Genomic DNA, 18,239 nt, shown 5'->3' on the forward strand with positions numbered 1-18,239 from the left:
CAGTGTTGAACACATTATTTCTGCCTCTAGTCATGTTGGAATAACCCATACTATCTGTTTTCTCCCTGCCATAAACAACTAGACAACTGGACAAAATATATGATACAATTATTTTCAGACATTGGACAGCAGGACTATCATCCCTGAGGAAAGGGAAACAAAACAAGGTGAAAAAACCACTGGGGAGTGATAAACAGAAAGCCTGTCGGCATTCACGGTTATCTGGGAAGTGGGTCAGTTTCACCCAGTCAGTGTGGAGAAATCTCGCTGACCACTGCCTTGGCTGTCTATAGACTGTTGTAACAAATTACTCTAAATGTGGTGGTTTAAAGCAGCACAGATTAGCTTACAGTTCTGTGGATCAGAAGTGCAGCACAGATCTCACCGGGATAAGATCCAGATGCTTTCTGGAGGGTCCGGGGAGGAATCCGTATCTTTGCCTCTTTGGCCCCCTAGACACCCCCACTTCCCTTGACCCCTTCCTCCCTCCTCAAAGCCAGGACACCGAGCTGAGTCTTTCTCACGCTCCGTCTCCCTGGTCCTCCCTTCTGCCTCCCTCCTCTGCTTCTAAAGACCCTTGAGCCCACTTGGATATTCCAGGATAATCTTCCTGTTTTTAAAGTCAGCTAATTGTTGTTGTTCAGTTGCTAAGTCATGTCCAACTCTTTGTGACCCCACGGGCAGCACGCCAGGCTAGACTGCCCTTCATTGTCTCCCCCAGTTTGCTCAGGTTCATGTCCGTCGAGTCAGTGATGCCATCCAACCATCTCATGCTCTGTCATCCCCTTCTCCTCCTGCCTTCAATCTTTCCCAGCATCAGGGTCTTTTCCAGGGAGTCAGCTCTTCGCATCAGGTGGCCAAAGTATTGGAGCCTCAGCTTCAGAATCAGTCCTTCTAATGAATATTCAGGATTTTTTTCCTTTAGGATGGACTGGTTTGATCTCCTTGTTGTCCAAGGGACTCTCAAAAGTCTTCTCCAGCACCACAGTTCCAAAGTTACCTAGTTAGCAAAATTTAATTCTTAAATCTTAATTCTCCCTTTTCATTTAAGGGAAGCATGAAGATACGATTCATAATCAGGATAAAATTAATCATTAGAAACAGACCCAGAAATAACAACAATAATAGAATCATCAAACAAAACCTTTACAATAGCTCATATTAATATGTTTATGAAATCAAAGGGAAAGATGATCATACTGAGATAGGAAATGCAAACTGTAAAAAAAGAACTGAATGGAATTTCTATAGAACCAACAGAAGTTAAAAATTCACAGAATAAGGTTAACAGGAGATTGGACACTACAGAAAAAAAGATCAGTAAATTTGAAGAAATCACAAAAGAAACTACCGAGGCTGAACCACACAGAGGGAAAAGCGTGGCCTTGAGGCTGAGTCACGTTGGCGCACGGCAGAGGCCAGCACAATACTGTAAAGCAATTATCCTCCAATAAAAACAGAATACACAGAAAGGTTAAAAAAAATAAAAGGAAGCCAAATCAGCCTTTTCATCCAGGAGACCTACCCTAAAAGGAATGTTAAAGAAAGCTTTTCAGGCTGAAGGAAAGTGGTATCACTTAGAAGCTTGAATCTACACAAAGGGAAGAACACTGAAGTGGTGAATGCGAGTGTAAATTTTAAAAAATGTCTCCCTAATTAAAAATTTTCTTTAAAAACAATTGAACATTTAAGGGAAAAAAAATACAGTGGCCCCCCTACATAGGAACTCTCAAGGTGAGAACTTTCAAAGATGGGAACGTGCGTTCGCATGTCCGGCCGTGTGACGATCAGGTGAGTGAGTCCGTGTGTCCAGGGTGCACTGTCCCGCGTCCCCCGTCACAGACCACCCTGCAGCCCACGCCTCCTCCTCCTTCGGAGCTCCTCCTGCCTGTTCACCGATGCCAGCCCCCATGTGCCCGCGGCTGTGCTACCGGCCTTTTACAGCACTCTCCCAGGAGGTTTAAAATGGTTTCTATTTTTTGTGTTTGTTTTTATGTATCATTTGTGTGAAATGTATTCTAAATCTGTTCCAGCACAGAATTGTATAGCCAATTGTGTTAGTCCGGGATTTAGGCTAACTCTGTTAGACCTACAAATTGGACTTAGGAATGCACTCTCAGAATGGAACTCATTTACATGTAGGGGACTGACTGTAATAACACTTCCTTGTGGGGTGTACTGAAGTAAAGTGAACGGCAACAGTTACTTGAAGGACCTCCGGGGAGAGATGGAAGTACAGCCACTGTGTGGTTTCTAGGGTCCATATGACGTGGTATGTTACGATTTGAGAGCAAACTGAGGTTAAAGGTGCACGTTGTGAACTCTATACTCCATCAAAAAAAAAGAAAGAAGGCAGATATTGATGATAAGCCAGTAGAGAGAAAATAGAATCTAGAAATAATCCAAAAGAAAGCATGAAAAGAGGAAAAAGGTACAAACAACCAAACAGAAAACAAAATAGTAAGGTGTTAGACTTAAATCCAACCATATCAGTGACTACAATAAATAAAAACACTTTAAAAGTCCAACTGGGGAATTTCCTGGGGGGCCAGTGCTTAGGGCCCAGTGCTTCCACTGCTGAGGGTCTATGTTCAACCCATGGTCAGGGAACTAAGGTTCCATAAGTCATGCAGCATGGCTAAAGGAGGGGAAAAAAAGAAAATGTGGTAATGTTAGTAAAATGAAAAGGCAGCCCATGAAACAGGAGGAAGTATTTTTAAGCCATATTTCTGATAAGGGATTAATATTAAAAATATATAAAGAATTTTTACAACTCAACAATAAAATACTGAACACTTCAAGATAAAAATGAGTGAATGACTGGAATATATGGACATTCCTTCAAAGAAGATATACAGAAGGTCAATAAACAGATGAGAAGAAGCTCAGCATCACTAAAGAAATGCAAATCAAAGTCACACTGAGATGCCACTCTATACCCATTAATATGGCCATTATTTAAAAATAAAAAACAGAAAATAAACACTGGTGAAGGTGTGGGGGAATTGAACCATTGTGTATAGTTGGTGGGAAAACAAAATAGTATAACCGCCAAGGAACACAGTGTGGCACTCCTCAAACAATTAAACACAGATTTACCCCATGATCTAGCAATTCCACTCCTGGGTATATAGCCAGATGAACTGAAATCAGGGGTTCAAACAGACATTTGTACACCCATGTTCATAGGCGTACTTGCTCACAATAGCCAAAAGGCGGATGCAACCTAAGTGTCCATCAACAGATAAGTGGATAACAAAGTATGGCCCGTACAATGAAACATTAGCAGTCTTTAAAAAGGAGGAAATTCAGACACAGGCAGCAGCCACCACTGAGACATTGTGCTAAGTGGAATGATCCAATCACAAAGCTCTTGTGAGACTCCATTCCTATGAGAGACCCAGAGCAGCCAGACCCACAGAAACACGGACAGCAGGGCAGCCGTCCGCAGAGGCTGGGGGAGGTGTTCAGTGGGGACAGCGTCAGAAACTGGAGAACTTCAGGAGGTGGACGGTGCCATCCATGTGCCTGAGCTCCACACTTCAGAAGGGTCAATATGGTGCAATTTATATGTATATGTTACCACAATATTTTTTTAAAAAGATGAGAAGAAGGAGGAAGAAGAGACTGAGGAGAAAGATAAGAGGATTTGGGAAGAAAACCTCAAAACATTTTTGACTGAGATGACTGGAGGTCTTTTTCCTTTTTTCCACAGCAGAGGGAAATCCTGATATTGCGGTCTGGCCCGCCTCCCCAGTTCTCCTCTCAGAGAACTCCTGTGCGCTGGAAATCCGTGGCCAAGTGGGCCTGTGGGTCTGTACGCTGGCATGGGACTAGTTTTTTTACTCCCCAGTTTAATTCAGGGTAAGGCACTTCACCAAAGTGCTCAAACAGGAAGGGGAAGTTACCAACACTGTTATTTTCTCTTACAGCAGCCTCGGATTCAAGCTAAAGCTACCATCATCCTTTTCCCTCAGTTTCCTTAAAACACTCGCTTCCCTACTGGACTCCACAGAGAAGGGAAGTTGGGCTGATTCCACTGGTACAGACGGAGGCACCGGCCCGGCCTTCACAGGCTCCTGGGAGGATAAGGACCCTTCCTCCGGGGTCTCCTGCTTGTTCCTGCATGCCACCTATGGATTCAGGGGTCAGGCCAGATCCCAGACTTAGACATGGGTTTCCTTCCTGAATGACTGAATAAATGACCAATTTATCCAATAACAAATGCTGTGGAGGACTTTCCTGGGGGCCCAGTGGTTAAGAATTCTCCTGTCAATGCAGGGGACACAGGTTCGACCCCTGGTCCGGGAAGATCCCACCTGCCATGGGGCAACTAAGGCCAACCCCACAGCTACTGATGCCCAGAGCCTGGGCACCAAGAGAAGCCCTCGGGCGCTGCAACAAGGGTAGCCCCTGCCCACTGCAGCCAGAGAACGCCTGCAGGCAGTGATGGGGGCCCAGGGCAGCCAAAATAAAGAACTTAAAAAAATCTTATGGATATTCAACCCGGTAACAATCCGAATCTGATGTTCCTTCACACAGAGCAATGGAGTGCTGGCATTGATGTAACCACTGTTAGGATGAGAACCACAATAATAATACCAACCTTGGCTAAAACATTTGGGATACTTTCATGTAACACTTTTCTTATTGACTTATTTAATCACAGTAATACCATGAGGGAGGTTTTATTGTCATCCCTGTTTCACAGATGTGGAAATTCAGCCACAGAGAGGGGAGATAACTTTCCCAGTTCCATTTTGTTGCAAAGAATCCGCCTGCGATGCGGGAGACCTGGGTTCGATCCCTGGGTTGGGAAGATCCCCTGGAGAAGGGAACGGCAACCCACTCCAGTGTTCTGGCCTGGAGAATTCCTTGGACCGTGTAGTCCATGGGGTTGCAAAGAGCCGGAGACGACTGAGCGACTTTCACTTTCACTTCACTTTAGTCATTCAGTCATGTCTGACTCTGAGACCCTTGGACTGTAGCCCGCCAGGCTCCTTGGTCCATGGGATTTCCCAGGCAAGAATACTGGAGTGGGTTGCCATTTCCTTCTTCAGAGGTTCTTCCCAACCCAGGGATTGAACCCGCACCTCCTTCTTGACAGGCAGATTCTTTACTGCTGAGCCACCACGGAAGCCCTCTCAGTTCCATGTGAAAGCGTTAGTTACTCAGTCATGTCAGACTATTTGCAACCCCAGGGACTATAGCCCGCCAGGCTCCTCTGTCCATGGGCTCCTCCAGGCAAGAATACTGAGAAGCAGACCACTCTGAGGCTCTGAGTTGCTGTATTATCCAAGTTATTTTTCTTTTTTTTTTTAATTTAACTTAATTTTGTTTTATTTTTTCATTTATTTTTATTAGTTGAAAGCTAATTACTTTACAGTATTGTAGTGGTTTTTGCCATACATTGACATGAATCAGCCATGGATTTACATGTGTTCCCCATCCTGATCCCCTCTCCTGCCTCCCTCTCCATCCCATCCCTCTGGGTCTTCCCAGTGCACCAGCCCCGAGCACTTGTCTCATGCATCCAACCTGGACTGGCGATCTGTTTCACCCTAGATAATATACATGTTTCGATGCTATTCTCTCAGAACATCCCACCCTTGCCTTCTCCCACAGAGTCCCAAAGTCTGTTCTGTACATCTGTGTCTCTTTTTCTGTTTTGCATATAGGGTTATCATTACCATCTTTTTAAATTCCATATATATGCATTAGTATCCTGTATTGGTCTTTATCTTTCTGGCTTACTTCACTCTGTATAATGGGCTCCAGTTTCATCCATCTCATTAGAACTGATTCAAATGAATTCTTTTTAATGGCTGAGTAATATTCCATGGTGTATATGTACCACAGCTTCCTTATCCATTCGTCTGCTGATGGGCATCTAGGTTGCTTCCATGTCCTGGCTATTATAAACAGTGCTGTGATGAACATTGGGGTGCACGTGTCTCTTTCAGATCTGGTTTCCTCAGTGTGTATGCCCAGAAGTGGGATTGCTGGGTCACATGGCAGTTCTATTTCCAGTTTTTAAGGAATCTCCACACAAGTTATTTTTCTAGAAAGCTCAGGTTGCTCTTTTTCAGTCACTCAGTCGTGTCCGACTCTTAACTGCAGCACGCCAGGCTTCCCTGTTCATCACTGTCTCCCGGAACTTGCTCAAACACATGTCCATCAAGTCAGTGATGCCATCCAATCACCTCATCCTCTGTCGCCCCCTTCTCCTCTTGCCTTCAATCTTTCTCAGCATCAAGGTCTTCTCCAATGAGTCAGCTCTTTGCATCCAGTGGCCAAAGTAACCTTGAGAAAGCCCGGGAAACCAGCTCACATTTGCTGAAGCACTACGGGAAGTTATCAGCGGTGTGTGCCCGGTTTCAGGCGCGGCTGGATCCGCGTGACACACGGTAGCCCTCTCTCTGGTTCTCTCTCGCTCTCCTCTCTCCTTCTCCCCTCATCGTGTTCACACATGCGCTCACCCGGACGTGCACAACTGCACACACACACTGTCTCCACCTCTAGAGTGGCTTACCTCTGTGCCAACATGGCTAAACCAACTAGTGTCAGACCTACACCTGAAAGTCTAGAGTGTGGCAGGAAGACAGCTTTTTTTCCCCCCTCTAGAGTCCCAGCCTGAACCTGGTCTTCAGCCTTGTGGGCCTAATATCCCTAAACCCATCCCTGTGGTCAAGTGGAAAGAAACCTCAGATTGGCCTGACCTGAGCCAGTTGTCCATTTTTTTTTTTTTTTTTGGTCTTTTTTGGTGGCTCCATCTAAACTGTGTGAACCAAGAATGAGAAAGCAAACTGAGATGCCAGTGTTCAAAGAAGGAAGCAGTGCCTACAGGAGAGACGAAAGTAACAGGCCTTCGGGCCAGGAGAGCAGCCCCGTGTTCGCTGGAAGTTATTGGCCCACAAGCTGGAGTTTAGGGAGGCTGTGTCACTGGGATGGATGTCCAGTAGCCTGCTTTTCCCCACAAAGCTTGCTGGCCAGAGTCCTTGTAAAGATTCTGACAGTTTTGAATTCACGACTCATGGATCTCTTAAGAAACCGAGCCGCTGCCATGTTTATTACTTCTGCTTTGATATGTGTTTATTCATTCAGCAGATATTAATGCAGCCCTAGCTAGGTGTGGGGATCCTGAAATGCAGAGGTGAATCAGCGCCATGGGCCTGGTTTATATCCCCAGATGGGGCTTACTGCTTATTGCCATTTAATATAGGTTTGCCTGACTACATAAATCACGTGAAGCTTTGGTGTATGATGTTGCATTTTCTCATGACACCATGCACAGAATTTCAAACTGTACCAGCCAGTCAATACCTGTTTGCTGGCTGATTATATGATGATAAAGATTCACCTTTCTGCATCATTGTTATTTTTTCTCTATTGTTTATCTGTTCCTAGACCAATCAGATCATGAGTGGTAAAAATTGCCAGCTATGTTTCTGAGAACATTGATGTAATGCTATTCCTTATATGTGGGGGAAATGGAAATTATTTGCCATGGGAACCCCTCGTCTACTACTCACTGGTGTGGTGGTAAACGTGTGAGGGGATGAGGGATCTCACAACTGTCTTTCTTCCCTTTCTGTATTTTTGCTACCTTTGATCTGGAATTTTAATCTCATTGGGTTAAGTTATTTCTGGTGAGATGTTCAAAGACTTTCAAGTGTCTCTGCCTTTTTGAACATTAGCGTCTTTGTGGTGTGTTTTTTTCTAATTATTCCAAATATAGTATAATGACTATGAAAGCAGAAAGGAAAACCATTTTATGTTCTTGAATTTGATTTCATACAGCTTCCACTTAGCACCTCTCTAGTTATTAGGTTCATTTCAATGTCATTCCCAAGGTGGCTGCCAGAATTATAATCATTTCAATCCAAGTTTCTATACATTTAGGGAATAAGTTAGTTCATTTGATTTAAATGCAGGACCTCAACATCTGTATTTATACATGGCTTAAATCTCCTAGTAGAGTTATTATAGAACTGGACTAGTGTGCATTATTTGATGTATTTATTAATTCATTAAATTAATATTTACTGAACACCCTCCATGCATGAAGGTGGTCAAAAGGTACAAGCTTCCAGTGATAAGTCAATGCTGAGGATGTAACGTACAGTGTGGTGACTATAGATAATAAAAGTGCACTGTGTATTTGAAGGTTGCTAAGAGAGCAGGTCTTAAAAGTTTTCATCACAAGAAAAAGACTTTTAACTCTGTGCAGTGATGAATATTAACTAGACCATATACATACATATATGTATATATAATCATTGGCGTGATGGTAAGTGTGTGTGGGAATGGAAGAAGAAAGAAAACTATCTTCCTCCCCTTTCTGTATTTCTGCTACTTTTGATCTGAAATTTTAATCTTACTGGTCACATGCCTCATGGCCAAACGGCCAGAACATAAAGTGGAGGCAATATTGTAACAAAGTCCATAACGTCTCTAAGAAACGGTTCACATTAAAAAAAATAAAATCTTAAAAGGAGAGATTAGCACAGAGAAAGAAACAGAGAGACAATCCGGTGAACACACAGCGAGAAGACGGCCGCCGGTGAGCCAAGGAGAGAGGCTTCAGAAGAAACCACTGTGGGTGTGGGACAGACAGAAACAACAGGCGTTCCGGCCAGTAGAGCAGCCAGCCGTGATACTGGGCATTATCTGGGAGTCGCTCAGTCGTGTCCGACTCTCTGTGACCCCACGGACTGCAGCCTGCCAGGCCCCTCTGTCCGTGGGATTCTCCAGGCAAGAATACTAGAGTGGGTTGCCATGCCCTCCTCCAGGGGATCTTCCCGACCCAGGGATCGAACCCTTGGCTCCTGCAGCACCTACGTCTCAGGCAGATTCTTTACCCACTGAGCCACCAGGGAAGCCCGTACATATATACATATCATATATACATTGTATATGTATATATGTACATAGTTTCAGTTTACATTGTATGGCTGAAATTAATACAAAGTTACATGTCAATTGTCAATTGAACTTCAATTTAAAAATATAAATAAATGGATTCCTACCCTGAAGGGCTGGAAAGAGATGTAAATCACAGAGCGGGGGACAAGCAGTGAGGGAAGGGCCCTGAGGTTGGGGGAACCCAGTCACCTCAGCCGCCATGGCAAAGTATCACAGACGGAGCGGCCTAAACAGCAGAAACATACTTTTCACAAGTCTAGAGGCCAGAAGCCCAAGATCAAGGTGCCGGCAGCTTTGGTTTCCCCTGAAGCCTCTCTCCTTGGCTTACTCACAGCCGTCTCCTCACTGTGTGTTCACTTGATTGTCTCTCTGGATCTTTCTCTGTGCTAGTCTCTCTTTTTAAGATTTTTTTTTTTAATATGAACTGTTTCTTAGAGACTGTATGGAATTTGTTTCGATCTTGCGTCCTCTTTATGTTTTGATCTTTTGGCCACGAAGCACATGGGATCCCAGTTCTCGACCAGAGATTGAACCCTCACCCCCTGCACTGGAAGGGGAGGTTTCAGCCATTGGACCACCAAGGAAGTCCCTCTGTGCTAATCTCTTATTCTCACAAGGACACCAGTCATACGGAATTAAGGTCACCCTGACAACCCCTTTTTAACTTAATTACCTCTTTAAAGGCCTTATTGATGAATATAGTCACACTCTGAGATGCTGAGGGCTACAGCTTCCCAGGAGGCACTAGTAGTCAAGAACCTACCTGCCAATGCCCGAGACACTAGAGACTCGGGTTCGATCCCTGGCTCGGGAAGATCCCCTGGAGTAGGAAATGGCAACCCACTGCAGCAGTCACGCCTGGAAAATTCCACGGGCAGAGTAGCCTGGTGGGCTGCAGTCCCTGAGATCGCAAAGAGCTGACACACACACACAGCTTCAGTGTGAATTCTGGAAGGACACGATGCAGCCTATATGGAGGTTCAGGGCAGTCCTCTCAGAGGAAGGGAGCTATCTGAGCAGAAGCCAAATAAGGGGGCAAGTCACAGGTACAGGGCCAGTCATTGCGGGAAGAGCGCTCCCCGCAGGGGAACAGCGCGCGTGCAGACCGGAGCCGGGATCGGGGAGGCCGTGGTGACCCGGAGCCGGGAGGGCGGCAAGGACGCCACAGGCTGAGGCAGGGGCCAGTGGCGCGGAAGCCTGGAGGCGTGGCAAGGACTGAATTTTCTTCTGAATGTTGTAGGGAGTCAGAGGACTGTTTTGAGAGAGGCAGGGGTATAATTTCACATATGTTTTTAAAGGATTATTTTTACATTGACAACAGATTTTTCTGTAGACTCCCAAGAATTCACTTGGAAAGATCATATTGATCTTGAAACCCAGAAACATTTCCTAGAACAGTTGAGATGCAGACCTCAGTGGTTACTCTCCAGTGATTTTCTAGCAATTCTTTCCTTCGAAGGTTAAAGTATCAGCTAAGAATTCTTGGGATTACTGGATTACTGCTGAGGTCTCTCCTGCCACATCCAATGATGCTGAGTTTTTGACAAGAGAAATATCTGGTTCAATTTGCATATATGGAAAAAGGCCCTTTTCTTGAGAAAAAACTTTGGTTCTGGTGAGTGGGTCTGTAGTCATTTATTTATAAAGAGTGATACTAAACTGACATCACTTGGGACAGTTTGAGTCAGGGCAAACTCTGAGGTGCCTTTTCCATCTTTGACAAATGTCATCTCTAGAAAAGATGAAGTAACAGGAGTGAGTAACAATTTCTTTGAAAGTCTAAAGCAAGTTGTTGCCCCCCAGATAAGGGTTCCACACAAAGCAAGTCACATCTCTGGCCCCTGTCTGAAATGACAAAGAACGGGCATTCTTCAGTGCCAAGTGCAGGAAGCCTGTGCAACACTGGACTCTACCCCAAACCATCAAAACATCGGTCACTCGCAATGGCCACATCCATCTTTACAGAGTATTCATGTTGCGCTCAGATTCAAGCTCTATACTCAGTAGAAAACATAAATTCATTGAATAGATTGGCAGTCATCTTCAGGGGAACTTGTAAACATAAGCCGTCAATTTTCCCTCTTGCATCTCCATTAAACTTTGTGACTGAGGGCTGCCTTCTGGGATCTGTAAAAACCTTCCTCACATAGAAGAGTATGATGATTTTAGACATACACACACTCACAGAAAAACTTTCAACTGTAATGTCCTGATTAAAGATAGTAGAATTTTAGGTGAGATCAGTTAGATTTTGAAAATAACAATACAGATCACTTTTTCAGTCTCTCTTCTTTTGGAAACCCACTCTTCTGCTTTATAAATGGGGAGATGGTAGTGAAAGTGAAAGCCACTCGGTCATGTCTGACCCTTTTTGACCCCATGGACTACAGCCCGCCAGGCTTCTCTGTCCGTGGGATTCTCCAGGCAAGAATACTGGCGTGGGTAGCCGTTCCCTTCTCCAAGGGATCTTCTCAACCCAGGGATCTAACCCAGGTCTCCCGCATTGCAGGTGGATTCTTTACTATCTGAACCATCAGGGGAGTCCAAGAATACTGGAGTGGGTAGCCTATCCCTTCTCCAGGGGATCTTCCCCACCCAGGAGTTGAACTGGGGTCTCCTGCATTGCAGGTGGATTCTTTACCAGCTGAGCTACCAGGGAAACCCAGGGGAGATGGTAAATAGAAAGCAAATTTATCTAGTAGATGCCGTGGAAATCACTTAGAGATAACAGGAAACAACTTTAAAATGACTTTGAAAGTATCCCTCACCCTCACTGGGAAAGAGAATGAATAAACCTACTCTGGCCAAATAATTACAATGATATATGTGTGAATTTCCATACTGAAATCCAAACAGTCTGTGTTTAGAAACATTCCTCTAAAGATTGTCTTCAGGTACCTTGAAGATACCAAATGGCCCAGGACACATCTTTTCATAATCTTGATACTGAAGAATAGAATGCAAAGCATTAGCCAGAACATCTCAGCCCAGTTCTCCGGCATTTTGAAGCTACCTCTGACAGCTGAATTAAAAGGATAGTGCAGCGGTTAAAGAATGTCTCATTTGCTTCAATAAGCAAAGTTGGAGATTATTTACGATTACACAGTCATCAGAAGAATGCGTTCCTGTGCATTCTGAAGACACGAAGCCTCACTTTGAGCCTGACTATTAAGCCCGTGCTGTGAAGGGGTGGCAAGTGTGATTAAGTTGTTAGATTAGCAAGGTTCTACTGCATTCCGCTTTAAGCCAGAGTGCTTTCACAGCTGAGCTGTAATGCTCTGAAAATGCCTGCATAACAAGACCCAGGCGTGGAGTTGAATCCCAGATGGTAAACGGCCAACAGCATTTATCCACTATTACGTTGCTGAAGCCATCGAGAGTCAGCACGTCTGAAAAGACACTGCCTAAGCCACGAAGCACAGAGGAAGGCCACGCTGGAAACAGGCAGTCCTTTCAAAGATCACAAACAGGGCGTCCCTGGTGGCTCAGACGGTGAAGGATCCGCCTGCAATGCGGGAGACCTGGGTTTGATCCCTGGGTTGGGAAGATCTCCTGGAGAAGGGAAAGGCAACTCACTCCAGTGTTCTTGCCTGCAGAATTCCATGGACAGAGGAACCTGATGGGCTACAAAGAGCCAGACACGACTGAGTGGCCAACACACAGGGTGGGGAGGCAGCTCCATTTTCTAGAGAAACCAGCATGAACTCCAGGCCCTTCTTAGAAAGCGAGGAGAAAGAATGAAGCTAAATTATCCCACTGATGACTACATGCTACATTCAGCTCCCCGGAGTCCATGCGTGGAAGAGAATTTCAAGGAATCACATTTAGCTTGTTAGCCAAGTGGGACTTGCCGCATACTTGAGTAAACACGCGTTTCCTAATGGTCTCTTTCTTAGGGCTTCCCTGGTGTCTCAGCCAGTAAAGAGTCTGCCTGCAATGCGGGAGACCTGGGTTCAGTCCTTGGGTTGGGAAGATCCCCTGGAGAAGGAAAAGGCTACCCACTCCAGTACTCTGGCCTGGAGAATTCCATGGACTGTGTAGTCCATGGGGTCTTAAAGAGTCGGACACGACTGAGCGCCTTTCACTTTCACTTAGAAGAATGGAGTGCCAAAATCCTTGAGTTCAGGAGAATTTAAATATCTTAGGAAGGCAGGAAAACGGATCAAGTTGTAGAAAGATAGAGCAAGGAGAAAACCTAAATGCACCTTATAGCAGATAGCTAAGGGAGTGTGAAAAATTATTGGGTTGGCCAAAAAGTTCGTTCAGGCTTTTCATTGCATCTTATGGAAAAACTCAAATGAATTTTTTTGGCCAAACCAATACACTACAGAAATTTGCCTTGCAGCTACCAACTGAAGCTCTAGCTTGCAAACTTGCCTGGATCCATGAATAGGTTGAATCGTGTACAAACTCTATTTGCTTGAACCAGTCTGTGACCTTCATTCCCATGTAACTGTTGCGTTTGGCCGGTGTGACCCTGGACCCATGCCCAGCACGACAGGTGACCAAAGAGCTATGAGACTGGGCCTTGGGCTTGGAGAGGCGAGACGTGGGCATGCTCGCCTGCAGCAAAGGTGGCAGCGTGGGGTGGGTGAGGGTTCCGTTTTGACCGAGTTAGGAGGAGCTTGGTGGCTGCAACCCAGCATGGAAGGGCAGCTCTGGCCTTCGCTTTGTCAGTGGCTTATCGGGAGAGTTTCGGGTGGGGCCGGGGATGCAGAGCAGCCTGGAGCCGCAATAGCAAGAGTGTTGGGTCTTGAAAGACAAATGAAATCTACCCCTGACTCCCTTGGCAGCATCCAAAGTCAGAGAGAGGGAAGGTACTACTGTTTTCTAGGAGGATGAACAATGACATTTAACTGATTATCTTTGCAAACTTTGGGATATAAGAAGCAGGCAAAACCTTCACCCAGGATCAAAAGTAACTGTCATCGTTTTCACATAATACACACGAGCTCCATGAGGACTTTCAGTCCTAATGAAGGAAAGTGAAAGTGTCAGTCGCTCCGTCGTGTCCAGCTCTTTGGACTCTTTGCCACCGCAGGGTCTGTGGCCCACCAGGCTCCTCTGTCCATGGAATTCTCCAGGCAGGAATGCTGGAGTGGGTTGCTGTTTCTTTCTCCAGGGGATCTTCCTGACCCAGAGATCAAAGCCGGGTCTCCTGAGCCACCAGGGACAAAACATTTTAGTACATTGATGTCCTTAACTATTGCATAGAAATTTTTTTTAATTGAGAAAAATCCAAGTAGAAAAAGTAAGATACGTTTTATTTTATAAATGTAATCAGTAAAAATAAGTTTCTTTAAGTTTCTGACTGCATATCTGCGACCACATCCCCTAAGCGTGACTGGGTGGATTTTCACTGGCTTGGAGGGCACATTTGCAATGATGTGACTTGAAATACGGGCTCTGTGGCAAAACTTCCTTGGAGTTGGTCCTGGAGGGCTGCTTCAAAGAGAATGACAGTCATCACTCAGAGACGTGGGAACTGGCAAGGCGGGGTGGGGTGGGGTGTGTGGCTGCCAGTGGCCAATGAAGAGACACGCCGTGGGTATTATCTTCGGTCAGATTCTCCCAGAAACAGACTTGGAAATGCAGATTCGTGTGCAAGGAGCTTTGTAAGGAGCTGCTCCCTGGGGAAAACCAGAGGGGATGGGGTGGCAGTGGGGAGGACAGGCAGGACAGAGGACACAAAGAAGCCAGGCCAGAGCCGTTTCTGGCAAGCCCGAGCCTCGGCCGACCCCGGGGACCGGGGGTGTAAACTACACGTGACCCCAACTCTGGGATCATAGTGGGTACCAGCCAGTCACCGACCAAAGGACCCCCAAGTGAAGCGGATCTAAATTCCAATCTTCCGAAGACGGTTACAGTGCTGGCCGTTGGATGCAAACGTAGAAGCCAGGCGTAGAGCATCCAGAAATGGAAAAAGAATTTTGAGGGCATCAGAGAGAGCCCCTCCGGTTGTGTTCATCACACATATTGAAACCCAGGCACAGGACAAGAAATAGGAATTTCAGATGAGTCCACAATTCCAAAGGCAGACACTTGCAACCGCAGGCGCTGGTTTTCAATTGAGCCGCTTCTCAGACGGGCGGGCAGGTCTTTGCAGCTGGCAGCAGCGGAGATGTGTGTACACTTGGTCGTGTTTTTACACAATGGCTGGTGATTCCCCTTCGCAGCTGCTGTATTATCTCGTGTGCCTGCCAAGCTCGCCTCCGGCTGCCCTTGTGAGGGTGGGCGCAGGGCCACTCTGGGGGCGCCTCTGACCCCAGGCACCTAACAAGTCTCTTTCTTATTCAACCTGTTTCAAGAGGAACCCCCCCTTTTTTTTTCTTTCTCTCCAGACTGAGGGCTGGAGAGTCTGAGACAGTTCCCTTCCAGAAAACATCATCAAGGACTAGATTCTGTGATACAGACACTATACAAGTGTCACGAAAACGGAGCTTAACCGGAACTGGAGGAATCAGGGACGGTTTCTCGGAGGAGATGGGGCCTCTTCCTGGCCTTGGAAAATCAGTGGAATTCAGAGAGATGGAAGGGCATCCTGACAGAGGAAAACAAATTGGGCAGAGGCACGGAAGCAGTGATATGAGCTTCTATGGCGCAAGCTGAAGACCAGCTTAGCGCAAATGAAAGATCACGGCACAAGAGGCGGACTGTTGGTCACCCTGGGCCTGAAAACTGGGTCATGGTCTTAAGCCGGCTCCCACTCCCGCTTCTTTCTGACTCTCTGCCCAATTCCCCACTCAGGCTCGCTTTCCGTCAAGCTGTGATGTGTGCTGGGCCGTCCTCCTGATGAATACGTGCCAGGTTCGGTGAGTTGACAAGCTTTCAATACAAAGAAACAAATGATACAAGCCAGGACGAGAAGTGGAACAAAATAAAGACGGCAGGGGTGTGTGGGGGGCGGGGTTGGAACGGGGTGGGGGGGCTCGAGTGGGCAGCCTCCCAGAACAGGCACGTTTCCGAGACTTTTTGGAAAAGGGGAAACCTGATGTGTTAATTAGGAGTCTGTGTCAGTAATGAGACGGCTCGGAGGAAGGTAATGAGCGGAACAAAAGGGGCCGCAGAGGGGCCCTTCAGGCCGGATGGAAGCTCGGATGTGAGAGAGAGGAGACGGTGTATTCTTCTTCTCTGTTATTTTAAGTGTGTCTGCGTTCTGTTGGCTCCATGAGACAGGACTCAGCCTTTTGTGTGTTGTAAAGCCCCACAAATAAGGAGCTTTGGGTGTAAATAACATTGAGGTTTCTGCCCCCAGGACCCAATTCGGCCGGAAGCGCTGCAGCCTTACCAGCTCCAGCTGGTGGTGGATTTGGGCTTTTCTGAGCGTATTCGGCTCAGCGAGACTGTCTGCCGAGATGGGCCAGCAGAAGGCTTAGGGACAGCCGGGCAGCGAGGCCCTGGGGCGCCCGCGATGATGGACGCGCCAGTGGAGCCTACGCCTCCCCCTGGCTCCGTCCACCCACTGGAGGGGGTCTGAGCTCCAGGCCTGGACTCAGACGAGTTTCTAACCCTGGCTCTGTACTTGCTTGCGCTGTGGTCAGATCTTCCTGCTGCTGAGCCTAGAAAAGAATCTCTCTTCCACTCTGCTGCCAGATCCATTTTCCAAAAGCGGAGCTTCAGAGTTACCTTTCTGCTTTCAGAACGGGCTCCTGACTGCTTAGCCAGGGGTCTGCTGCAGGCTTTGGGGACTGAGTTAGTTACCCCTCTGATACCTCATTCTCTTCCACGAGGTAAGGGTGATGACAGTCACTGTATTGTTGAACTGCTGTGAGAATTCACGATAAACTTTATAAAGCACTTGGGACGTAGTAAGGGCTCAGTTAATGTCCACTTTTCATGATTGGCTAAGGGACTGCTTGGGTGCAGAACTAGCAGACAGTTCTGTGGTCCTGGGCAGATCTCTTGATTTCCCTGTGCCTCAGTTTCTTACCTGCAGAACAGAGCGATCGAGGGGATGAGATGAGTTCGTGTCTCCAGGGCACTGAGCGCCTGGCGTTCAGTGAGGCTTCGTTTGAGACTGTTGTACTATCGCCGTCATCAGCAAGGCCATCATCACTGAGATGTGGGAGAAAAAAGAGGACGTTGTGAACATGCGTATTGAAAACAGCCCCAGGTGGCCCCAAGGCGGAGGTGACGGAGTCCACGGAGGGACTGGACACGCCCCACCCTTCTCTGCAGAGGTTCGGGCCGGCCCTGCCAACCCCGGGGCGTTTATAACGAGAGAGGAGCTTCTGGAAACCCAGGGTTTCCAGGCCTGTCTGGTTCTAATGCCGGGCTCCCTCCCATCCAAGACAACTGGAAACGGGGCAAACCTTCCCACGTCAGCCTGTGATGAGTGTGGTGGTCCAGGGGGGAGTGCGTGCTCTCTGCTGTCGTGAGGGTCCCTCACGGGAAGTTCGTCATGTAGACCAGAGGGGCTGGGATTGGGCCTCCCCGCTTTCCCTGCTGACGGTCAGGGGTCACGTGCACCCACTGCGTGTCACACCCCTGAGGCTGTCAAACACATCCTATGCACCCCACACAGGCTAAGTCAGCATCATGATGGGGTTTGTAAGACAGCTGGCGGGTGACGGTGGGGCAGGAGTGAGCTTCCCTCTCCTGCACTAGGATCAAGAGAGCTAGGAACATGGGACTCTAGATAGGCCAGGGCATTCTTGCTGCCATGGTGAAGAGATTCTATCTGGGAGAAGTCTCACCAAGTCAAAAGATGGACCAGCTCTTCATGTCCTGGCTTGAGCCCCCTGATACAGCCACACCTGAAGGCAGACACCGCCAGACTTTCCGGGCACCTGAGCCAGCTAACCCCTACAGCTGCGTTTAAGTCACTTGCGCAGTCTAATACAGTGCCTTTATTTGCAACCATGAAAATTTTGCTTCACATACATGAGACTCATTTCTGTTAGGAATAATTAGAAGAAAAAACAAGTTGTTGGGAGTCACCTGGGAGTGAGGAATAGAAAACAGATACGACAGGAGGCAGAAAAGCACCGAAGCCTCAGGAAAGCTCAAGGAAGCCGAGGGCAAGTAAAAAGGCTGGAGAGCAGCCGGCCTGGCGGAGGGTGAGCGGAGGCGGAGAACAGGGTTGCATCTAAGAGGGGCAGAGAGCCGGGCCAGGCCGTGAGGCCATCACGGACACGGACAAGGTCCCAAACGATCCTCCATGCGGTGGCGCAAACCTGGCAAGTCGCTGTTCAGCTGTCTTGAGCTAATTAAATAAAAATTACCTGAAGCACTCGATATCACAGAAGTCAGTGTGGGCTTGGATCCTCACAGCGCTGGGTTCAGGGCCAGCTTTGGGACATTCTAGTTGAAGG

The 18,239-nt window shown here is 47.1% G+C and overlaps 1 protein-coding gene across 2 annotated transcripts in view; it reads left to right on the forward strand.

Annotated features, from left to right (window-relative positions):
* EFCAB11 (EF-hand calcium binding domain 11) overlaps positions 1-18,239 on the forward strand; it is a 240,458-nt gene that overhangs the window by 215,582 nt on the left and 6,637 nt on the right. The window contains exon 7 of one of the 2 annotated variants that reach the window (XM_043919404.1): positions 3,933-4,207. The exons of the other annotated variant lie outside the window; for it this stretch is intronic. Coding sequence (XP_043775339.1) covers positions 3,933-4,170 — 238 coding nt within the window. The 3' untranslated portion in view covers positions 4,171-4,207. Of the gene's footprint in view, positions 1-3,932; positions 4,208-18,239 lie in introns of those variants that run through there. 2 annotated transcript variants of the gene reach the window in all.

Source organism: Cervus elaphus, chromosome 12 (assembly GCF_910594005.1).
Source record: "Cervus elaphus chromosome 12, mCerEla1.1, whole genome shotgun sequence".
NCBI classification, from domain to species: domain Eukaryota; kingdom Metazoa; phylum Chordata; class Mammalia; order Artiodactyla; family Cervidae; genus Cervus; species Cervus elaphus.